Consider the following 11,438-nt stretch of genomic DNA (forward strand, 5'->3'; position numbering starts at 1 on the left):
GTCACAACCTGCTGTTGTAACCCTAAAACTGCTATTACTAAAGTGATTATGTGAGATCGTTATTTCAAAAGTAGCATTTCAGTGTTTCTACTGCGATGATGAGAATGCACATGACTGCATCTACTGAAAATGAAATGCATGTTTTAATAAAACCATGACCATGTTGCTATGATTTCAAACCACAGACTCACAGTAACATTTCTGTTTTAATAGATCTTAGGAAATCTATATAATCATACAAGTGCCATATGAAAAAGTTTACCTTAGAATATTTTTTTTTAACACTGATAATGATCAACAGTGATATGATATACCTCTGGCCAATGCTGAATATTTGGTTGCACCCATTTCGGTGTGGGGAAAAATAAACAGAAAAATATATTAAGGTCTTTTCTCACGAGTCTGTTTTCCTCTACTTGACAGTGACATGGTTTTCAGTACTACTGTATGTCAGGCAGGTTAACCATAAAGAGAACTACATTTCACAAGGCTTCTCAATAAACCTGAACACTCAGGTTTACATGTTCAAAATCACAGCATAGTCTTCTTTAAAAAGATATTCAGATGGTGATTTATAAATGTTGTGATCGTGTAGCCTGTCTGAGTCCTTTACAATGATTAGGTCAAGCTACCAGATCATTTGCGTTCTATTAAAGCTGAAACGCACCCTGAGTCTGACAACAAGCCCATATACCCTGTGCACTTGTGGAGATCTGAAAGAATTGGATAAGTTTAAGCAATAGTATAATGGCGACAATTCCACATTGCGTATCAGAGAGCGATATGGAGCTCCCACCTCTTTTCAGATCTACACAAGAGCATAGGATGTAGTGGGGGCTGGAACTTGGAGTTCAGGGGAGGTTACTGTTCACATGCACTTGTGTATTGCTGCATCAAAACAGCAGTCAGACTCCCCTCTCCCTTCCCCATGCAAGTCTGTAGAGCAGCACGATTCTGCTCAAATAACAGTTAGACTAGGAGAATTATGACATGTCAAGGCACAGAATGATTAATATTATTATTACATATCCAGTACTGTTGTATGTGGTCTCATTATTTAGTCCCGACCCCTTTGAAAAAAGGGTTCTGAAAGGGTTCTTTGACTGTTGCCATAGGAGAACCCTTTTTGGTTCCAGTTAAAACCATCTGTGGAAAAGTTTCTCCATTGAACCCCAAGGGCTTGTACCCTCAATCAAAAAGGGTTCTTCAAAGGGTTCTCCTATTGGCATTCAGCATAGTTGCTGGAAGGCACAGAATGATTAATATTATTATTACATATCCAGTACTGTTGTATGTGGTCTCATTATTTAGTCCCTACACCTTTAGAAAAAAGGGTTCTGAAAGGGTTCTTTGACTGTCGCCATAGGAGAACCCTTTTTGGTTCCAGTTAGAACCATATGTGGAGAAGGTTCTCCATTGAACCCCAAGGGCTTGTACCCTCAATCAAAAAGGGTTCTTCAAAGGGTTCTCCTATTGGCATTCAGCATAGTTGCTGGAATTGTGTTAAAGGACAATGTGTCAAGATATACCAGGGCCAGCACAGTACAGTGCGGGTTGGCACAATAGTGTGAAAAGGATTCTAAAATGTAACAACTACTACCAACCCCAAGAGACAGACAACCAGACATCCCCACCACATCCCCACAAGGTCACCATGGGGTCAGGTCACTCCCCTTGGCTTTCTCCAATGACAATGCTCCTCAGCAGCGGCAATCAAGGCCAAGCCATATCAACCAAGGGTAGTAAGCCACGGAAAGAAAGTGCTTCAAAAGAGTGCTGCGTTGTCATTTTCAGACCGACACAGAGTTAGCTGCATATGGAGGTTTTATCTAAGCATTGGAGGAGTTCTGTTTAGCACTGATCAAGCTGTGACTTGAATATTGTGTTGTTTGGGTTATCTTTGCCATTAGACTCTCTCTTCATTGGGATTTATGCAAATGTGGTTGTAGTATGAAAAGTAATAGTACTATCAAAAAGGTTTTTCCAAGCAACCTGGAGACAGTCTGCCTGTACGATTTTGCGCTAGAGCAGTGGTTCCCAAACCATGTATAGTCCCGTTCCCCTTCAAACATTCAACCTCCAGTTGCATAACCCCTCTAGCACCAGGGTCAGCGCACTCTCAAATGTTTGTTTTTTACCATCATTGTAAGCCTGCCACACATACACACACACACACACACACACACACTATACGATACATTTATTAAACATAAGAATGCGTGTGAGTTTTTGTCACGACCCGGCTCGTGGGAAGTGACAAAGAGCTCTTATAGAACCAGGGCACAACTAATAATAATAATTCTGCTCTTTATTTAACCATCTTACATATAAAACCTTATTTGTTCATCGACAATTGTGAATAACTCACCACAGGTTAACAAGAAGGGTGTGCTTGAAAGGATGCACATAACTCTGCAATGTTGGGTTGTATTGGAGAGAGTCTGTCTTAAATCATTTTCCACACGCAGTCTGTGCCTGTATTTTGTTTTCATGCTAGTGAAGGCCGAGAATCTACTCTCACACAGATACGTGGTTGCAAAGGGCATCAGTGTCTTAACAGCGCGATTTGCCAAGGCAAGAAACTGAACGCAGCCCAATCCAGAAATCTGGCAGTGGCTTCTGATTAAATTACATTTTCACAGAACAGCTTGTTGCAATTTCGAAGAGTTTCTCTTGTTCAGATATCGGTAAGTAGACTGGATGCAGGGCATGAAAGAGATAGAGAATCCAGTTGTTTGTGTCATCCGTTTTGGGATTGCGCACCCAACTCACTCAGGTGCTTCGCTCCATCACATTTGACATTAACCGTAAGCTTGAGTAAATTTGCACACAAAAATCATAATGATGGAAAGACCTGTGTGTTGTCCTTGTTAATGTAGACTGAAAAGAGCTCCAACTTCTTAATCCTAGCCTCAATTTTGTTCCGCACATTGAATATAGTTGCGGAGAKTCCCTGTAATCCTAGATTCAGATCATTCAGGCGAGAAAGAACATCACCCATATAGCCCAGTCGTGTGAGCAAGAGGTCAGACAAGTGAAAATGATGGTCAGTACAGAAACCTTTAAGCTCTTCTCTCAATTAAAAAAAACATGGCAATACTTTGCCCCTTGATAACCAGCGCACTTCTGTAAGTTGTAAAAGCGTTACATGGTCGCTGCCCATATCATTGCATAGTGCAGAAAATACACGAGAGTACAGGGGCCTTGCTTTAAAAAAGTTGACAATTTTCACTGAAGTGTCCAAAATGTCTTTCAAGCAGTCAGGCATTCCTTTGGCAGGAAGAGCCTCTCGGTGGATGCTGCAGTGTACCCAAGTGGCATCGGGAGCAACTGCTTGCACACGCGTTACCACTCCACTATGTCTCCCTGTCATGGTTTTGGCGCCATCAGTACAGATATCAACACATCTTGACCACCAACGTCCATTTGATGTCAAACAGCAGTCCAGGACTTTAAAAATGTAATTTCATGTTGTCCTGGTTTGCAGAATAGGATGTCTTCCTTAATTGACCTCCCATAAACGTAACGGACATATACCAGGAGCTGTGCCAGGCCCGCCACGTCTGTTGTCTCATCCAGCTGTAACGCATAGAATTCCCTGGCTTGTATGCCAAGCAGTAATTGTTTCAAAACATCTCCTGCCATGTCACTGATGCGATGTGAAACAGTGTTGTTTGATGAAGACATTGTCTGTATAGTTGTTTTAACCTTTTCCCCCAGCATTGTCCCAGCCATATCTGCGGCAGCAGGAAGAATTAAGTCCTTCACAATAGTATAGGGCTTGCCTGTCCTAGCCGCTCGGTAGGTCACCATATAAGACTCTTCTAGCCCCTTCTTATTAATGGTATCTGTTGCTTTTATACATGTGTTACTACTCGAAAGTTGTCTTCATTCTCGCTCCAAAAACTCCCGTGGCTTATTTTTCAAATTGGCATGTTTTGTTTCCAAATGTCTGCGCAAGAGTGAAGGTTTCATCGAGTTGTGAGATAGTACTTTTGCACATATAACACACTGTGACTGAGGAAAGGCACTACTCCCAATATAAGTGAACCCCAAATCAATCTAGTTCTCATCATATTTGCGCCTCTTCGATGGTCCAACATCCCTGTCTGTTCGGTGCTTTCACGGGTAAGGGGGCAGTAGCTCTTCAGCTGCATCAGATTCACAACTGTCAGTGTCCATGCTAGCTGGGTTAACAACAAATGTAGAATTACTGATGCTAGCATTGGATGTGCTCGTGGAAGCAGAACAACTTGTGTCGTCGACAGGTGCAGGTGTAGTACTGCTGGTAGTAGCAGTACTACCAGTAGAGCTGGTATGTGTCTCTATGGACACTTTTTTTAACCATTTATCCATTTTCGAGCAAACGGAATGAGCAGCAGCTACGTTTGGCTACATATGGACCGTTAGTGGAATTCCCGCGAGAGAGTAACGGTTAATGTGATTGGATGTTAATTTTTTGACTAGGCTACTACCTGTATTTGACATTGTGTTGTTATTTCACTGAACACTAGATGGTTTAATTTTATTTTTGACAGTGAAACGAGGCTACTCAGGCGAGAAAAAAACCTCACCCAAATGTATAGCCCCGTTGGAAAATATAAATGGACTGTTTGAAAATGTGAAGATTAGTTTCTTTGTAAAAAAATAAAATAAAATGTATATACAGTGGGGCAAAAAAGTATTTAGCCACCAATTGTGCAAGTTCTCCCACTTAAAAAGATGAGAGAGGCYTGTAATTTTCATCATAGGTACACTTCAACTATGACAGACAAAATGAGAAAAAAAATCCAGAAAATCACATTGTAGGATTTTTAATGAATTTATTTGCAAATTATGGTGGGAAAAAAGTATTTGGTCAATAACAAAAGTTTATCTCAATACTTTGTTATATACCCTTTGTTGGCAATGACAGAGGTCAAAAAATTTCTGTAGTCTTCACAAGGTTTTCACACACTGTTGCTGGTATTTTGGCCCATTCCTCCATGCAGATCTCCTCTAGAGCAGTGATGTTTGGGGCTGTTGCTGGGCAACACGGACTTTCAACTCCCTCCAAAGATTTTCTATGGGTGTGAGATCTGGAGACTGGCTAGGCCGCTCCAGGACCTTGAAATGCTTCTTACGAAGCCACTCCTTCGTTGCCCGGGCGGTGTGTTTGGGATCATTGTCATGCTGAAAGACCCAGCCACGTTTCATCTTCAATGCCCTTGCTGAAGGTAGGCTTTGTTACTTTGGTCCCAGCTCTCTGCAAGTCATTCACTAGGTCCCCCGTGTGGTTCTGGGATTTTTGCTCACCGTTCTTGTGATCATTTTGACCCCACGGGGTGAGATCTTGCGTGGAGCCCCAGATCGAGGGAGATTATCAGTGGTCTTGTATGTCTTCCATTTCCTAATAATTGCTCCCACAGTTGATTTCTTCAAACCAAGCTGCTTACCTATTGCGGATTCAGTCTTCCCAGCCTGGTGCAGGTCTACAATTTTGTTTCTGGTGTCCTTTGACAGCTCTTTGGTCTTGGCCATAGTGGAGTTTGGAGTGTGACTGTTTGAGGTTGTGGACAGGTGTCTTTTATACTGATAACAAGTTCAAACAGGTGCATTAATACAGGTAACGAGTGGAGGACAGAGGAGCTTCTTAAAGAAGAAGTTACAGGTCTGTGAGAGCCAGAAATCTTGCTTGTTTGTAGGTGACCAAATACTTATTTTCCACCATAATTTGCAAATAAATTCATTAAAAATCCTACAATGTACTGCATCGCAGTGCTAGCTGCGCCACCAGAGTCTCTGGGTTCGCGCCAGGCTCTGTCGCAGCCGGCCGCGACCGGGAGGTCCGTGGGGCGACCACAATTGGCATAGTGTCGTCCGGGTTAGGGAGGGTTTGGCCGGTAGGGATATCCTTGTCTCATCGCGCTCCAGCGACTCCTGTGGCGGGCCGGGCGCAGTGCGCGCTAACCAAGGGGGCCAGGTACACGGTGTTTCCTCCGACACATTGGTGCCGCTGGCTTCCAGGTTGGAGGCGCACTGTGTTAAGAAGCAGTGCGGCTTGGTTGGGTTGTGCTTCGGAGGACGCATGGCTTTCGACCTTCGTCTCTCCCGAGCCCGTACGGGAGTTGTAGCGATGAGACAAGATAGTAATTACTAGCGATTGGATACCACGAAAATTGGGGAGAAAATGGGATAAAATTTAAAAATAATACTTTTTATTTTTTTATTTTAAATCCTACAATGTGATTTTCTGGATTTTTTCCCCTCATTTTGTCTGTCATAGTTGACGTGTACCTATGATGAAAATTACAGGCCTCATCTTTTTAAGTGGGAGAACTTGCACAATTGGTGGCTGACTAAATACTTTTTTGACCAACTGTATATATATACATATATATTATTATTATTATTATTTTTAAATGTGAATCACATTTTTATTTTGCGTACCCCTGACGGCATTGCGCGTACCCCTGGGGGTACAAGTACCCCAGTTTGTGAATATCTGCGCTAGAGCAGCGGAAGGCGAATAATAATGACTAGAAAAGTACAGATAATTGGCAAAATAATGGAAACACTTCATTGAATGAGGGATACAAAGTATATGTTGAAAGCAGGTGCTTCCACACAGGTGTGGTTTCTTAGTTAATTAAGCAATCCCATCATGCTTAGCGTCATGTATAAAAATGCTGGGCAAGCCATTTTTTTCACCATTATTTTGTCTACGATGGCTATGCCCCCATAGGATGACAATGCCCCCATTCACGTGGCACGAGTGATCACTGAATGGTTTGGTGAGCATGAAAAAGATGTAGCCATATGCCATGTCAGTCTCAGTCACCAGATCTCAAACCAATTGAACACTTGTGGGAGATTTTGGACCGGCGCCTGAGAAAGTGTTTTCCACCACCATAAGAATGTATTTTTTATGATGGCATTTCTCATGGAATAATTGTGTCCCATCCCTCCAATAGAGTACCAGACACTTGTAGAATCTATGCCAAGGTGCAGTCCAATACAGTACAGTATAGTACAATACAGCTCAGTACAGTTCAGTACATTACAGTAGAGTAAAGGTTATGCCAACCCATGGCGACACGGGTTTGAATCCCACCACTGCCGCTTTCAGATAGACATCCCAAGACAGTGAGGGGTTGTTGGTGTTGTGCCTGAACCAAAATTTGATGGTTCAGGGTCGGAAAGTGCGAAAACGGCGGCAAGGCCAAAAAGACAACAACTACTGTTCCTGGGGTCCACATAAAACATAAAATACAGTCACACCCAAAATTATTGGCACTTTGGTAAAGATGAGCAAAAAAGACTATAAAATAAATAATGCAAACCTATATTGTATGCAAAAAAATGACTATTATATTATTTTATACTAGAAAAATATAAATATTTTGTTTAACAAGAAATACAAAAAAATCTAAAAAAGATAGGTGTCAAAATGATTTGTGCTTTAGCTGTCGTTACCCCATCAAAACCCAAAATAGAAGCTTGTTGTGGCCTAGTATAGTAAGTAAATCTGTCCTTTGGTCTGATGAGTCCAAATTTGAGATTTTTGGTTCCAACTGCCGTGTCTTTGGGAGACGCAGAGTAGGTGAACGGATGATCTCTGCATGTGTGGTTCCCACCGTGAAGCATGGAGGAGGAGGTGTGATGGTCCATTGCTAGTGATACTGTCAATTACTTATTTAGAATTCAAGGCACACTTAACCAGCATGGCTACCACAGCATTCTGCAGCGATACGCCATCCCATCTGGTTTGCTCTTAGCGGGACGATCATTTGTTTTTCAACAGGACAATGACCCAACACACCTGCAGGCTGTATAAGGGCTATTTGACCAAGAAGGAGAGTTATGGAGTGCTGCATCAGATGACCTGGTTCGCTCCTTAAGGGAAAAAACTCTCCACACCTGAAGAGGCTGTGCTGCGTTATTACTCTCTCGGTAAATAACTTTAAGCTGCGCCGCCGCAGCATTGGAATAACTTTATATATCTTATTTGAATCTGATCATGAAACAGTGGTGTGAGTTCTCACATGCTCCGGTCAGTAATATTCGTATTTTTATTATTTTTATTGCTAAAGTAACTGGCCGTATAGCTCAGGCTGAGATATGGTGAATCTATATTGGTGCCCAGGCTTTGGTTTTAGAGTGGAAAGCCTCAATCTCATATATTGATTTCATTTTCATATGTATAAAGGACGAGGCTATTGAGTGGCAATGCAGACTTAAGAGTCTACATTGGAAAGTTGAAATCCCCTGCATGTGAGCTAGTGGGAAAACCCCCTTTTGGATCTTTACATGTTTAATTTTGGGGTTAGTATAGTTAGAGTTCAGGGTTCATATCGTTTGTGTAACGGCTGGTCGTCTTCCTCGGACGAGGAGAGGAGAGAAGGATCGGAGGACCAAAATGCAGCGGGTTGTGAATACATAATGATTTATAAATGAAACCGAACACGAAGAACACTTGAATAAACTACAAAATAACAAAACGACGTAGACAGACCGTGAACATGGAACTTACATAACTACACGAAGAACTCACGAACAGGAAACAGACTACATTCAAACGAACGAACGAACAACCGAAAACAGTCCCGTGTTGTGCGCAGACACAGACACGGAAGACAATCACCCACCAAACAAACAGTGTGAACAGCCAACCTATATATGTTCTCAATCAGAGGAAAACGTCCAAACACCGTGTCCCTGAATGAGAACCATTATAAGGCTAATTACAAGTGACCTAAACATAGAAACACAAAACATATGACTGCCCACCCAAACTCACGTCACTGACCAACTAGACACATACAAAACTAAACAGGAAAACAGGTTCAGGAACGTGGACAGTTTTGTATGCTCGTGAGATGGGAGACGAGAAGAAGAGTGTCAACAACATGGAAAAAACAGGTACCACCCCATTTTTTACGTGATGGATTCAGTTCTGAATATGAAACGGTTCAAATGCGAATGCAGGTAAACACTGGTGTATGTACATGGCAACATGTAGGAGGAGCCATAATCCCATAAAAAGGAAGAAGTTACTGTCCTTTTTGAAAAAAAAAAATTATTTGAGTATTGCCCTGTTGCAAGGAAACTCATTTGGATGATTAAGAACATCTGAAATTACAACAAAGGGTTTGGTCAAGTGTTTTTCTCATCCATTTACATTCCAGAAGTAGAGGCTTGTTTAGCAATCTTGGTGAAAAGAACTACCCACTTAATGTCTTGAATTGTGGAAAGATAAAATCTGTTCGCTTTTGTTATATTCAATGTACTTTACAAGGCAGACATCTCTCATAATGAAATTTACTTCCCCCTGCCCACCCCCCTGGGATTTCCTCACTAAGGTATGTTCTAGGACTTTTCAGAATTAAACTCAGACACTGCAGTGGTTTGGCAGAGAAATTTAATTGTTTGTTGAACCCCCTTATGCATAAGTGTCACCAGCGTATAGCTCACTCTCTCCTCGAACTAAGTCACTTATGAGCTATTTGTGAGATCTGGGGTATGCTGATGTTTGGAGAAACTTTTCACCCCTCCAACAGAGAGTTCTACATCTTATTTTCTCTGCAACCTTCAGGATGTCAGACTAAGAATAGATTACTTTTTATGCCCAGACGCTCTTTGCAGTCTGTTTATATCTGCGTAAGGATAGGAAGCGATAGTCATATCTGAGGTCATGCGGAGTGATCCTGGCATTGAAAACAAATCTTTTATGCCCAGAACTGCCCAAATGACGCACCCAATTAATGGAGAATTTATTTTCTAAGATTGACTCCCTACTATCTCCGAAGAACACGAGGTCTCTCCTTAATTGGCCCCATATTACGAGAAGAGATAATTTCGCATATAAGAATCTGCAAAAACGTAAGGCCCCCAGGACCGGCGGTTTGGTAAGTTGAGATTCTATAAGAGTTTCATGGCCTGATCCTTGAAGCCATTGCGTGATATGTTGTAACCACTCATTTTCAAATGACCAGCTTCCCTCCAGAACGCTGAGGGAAAGCCAACATATCACTATGCTCAAAAGGGAGAGGAAAATGTCCAGAGTCTTGTTCCTCGTACAGGACCAATTTCCCTTCTGAATGTGGATAAGAGAAAATTACCTTTCTAAAATTCTAGCCAAAAATTGAGGACTCACTGCACACTAATTGTGAAAGGAGACAAAACTGCTTCATTAAGGGCCGTAAGTCGTGCAACGAATGGTCAGCGGCTTTCTTAATAGTAATTTCAAGCCTACCAACAAAGTGCTAGGATGGTCTTGTGCTCCTCCTTTAGATGCTGAGAAAGATTTGACGTGTGGAGTGGTCTTACCTCACTTCTTTAGCTCTAAATAAATTTGGTCTAAGGACAACTTTATATAAATGCGGTGAAGATTTTATATAGGATCCTCAGGTGCGTCCTTACTAATGGGCTAAGGTTCAAATAAGCTTCGTCATATAACAGAGTAACCAAGAACAGGGCTCCCGTGTCCCCCCCCCTATTTGCACTGCGGCTGATGGAAACCACTGGCTGAGCCCATCAGGTTAACGCCTGCTATACAGGGCGCTCATTGAGTGAGTTTCAACCAATAAAATAAGCTTGTATGCTGATGATGTCTATAGTCATCTCTAATTCCCGAACCTCAACTACATCTCTTATTAACTAGTTATATCAATTATTAGCGAATTCTTCAGCCACAGAGATTAACTTAACTACATCGAGGAGGCTATGCCACTTGGGTAGCCTTCAACTCTGTACCTATATTCTCCCCCTGGTCCCTTTTAAATGGTCTCCCTCAGGCCTTTACGTATGCTGGCGGTATGTTTGTAACTCCTGAAATCCAGCAAATGTACAAAGCCAATTTTTCCCTTTTTGACTACAGTAAGACAGGATCTGGAAGGCTGGACTCGTTCCCGATTCTTGGTGGGTAGAATATCCCTCTTAGAAAATGAACATTTTTACCGTAGACGTACTTTACCCAATCCAAATGATCCCGGTAGTACTCTCCAATAAGGTAATAAAGGAGTTAAAATGGATGGCTAAGTTCCTTCATATGCAGTAAACGCAAAGCCAAGGCTTAAGATGCAATATTGCAGCTGCCAAGTTCATGGGCTTGGATCGTCCAAATCAGGTTCTACTCAGTGGTGCTGCCCACCTATTGCTTATATTTCTGACTGGATCACAAACCAGTGACTCCATCTATTTGGTTAGACAATTGAGACTTCTCTTTCAAAATACCCCTTACAGATCTTTATTTTCAGAAAGTTTCAAAGTCTGTAGAAAGATCACTGCAATAATCCTATTACACTTAACACACCTCAAGTTTGAGGTCAGTTCGGCGCTTCCTGGGAAGGTCCAAACTAACCCTCGGCTCTTACCCCCAATTCTTAACAACCCAGATTTTGTCCGGATTGCTCGGATGCTGGCTTCTAACTCTTGGCTTAATAAGGGCATGATGCAGG

The 11,438-nt window shown here is 42.0% G+C and overlaps 1 protein-coding gene across 1 annotated transcript in view; it reads left to right on the forward strand.

The window, feature by feature from the left end:
• The first annotated feature begins 8,858 nt into the window (after positions 1-8,858).
• LOC112078302 (alpha-2-macroglobulin) overlaps positions 8,859-11,438 on the forward strand; it is a 14,189-nt gene continuing 11,609 nt past the window's right edge. The window contains 1 exon segment of the mRNA XM_070442015.1: positions 8,859-8,901. Coding sequence (XP_070298116.1) covers positions 8,859-8,901 — 43 coding nt within the window.

The sequence above is a fragment of the Salvelinus sp. IW2-2015 genome, unplaced genomic scaffold, assembly GCF_002910315.2.
Source record: "Salvelinus sp. IW2-2015 unplaced genomic scaffold, ASM291031v2 Un_scaffold5517, whole genome shotgun sequence".
Taxonomy (NCBI): Eukaryota; Metazoa; Chordata; class Actinopteri; order Salmoniformes; family Salmonidae; genus Salvelinus; species Salvelinus sp. IW2-2015.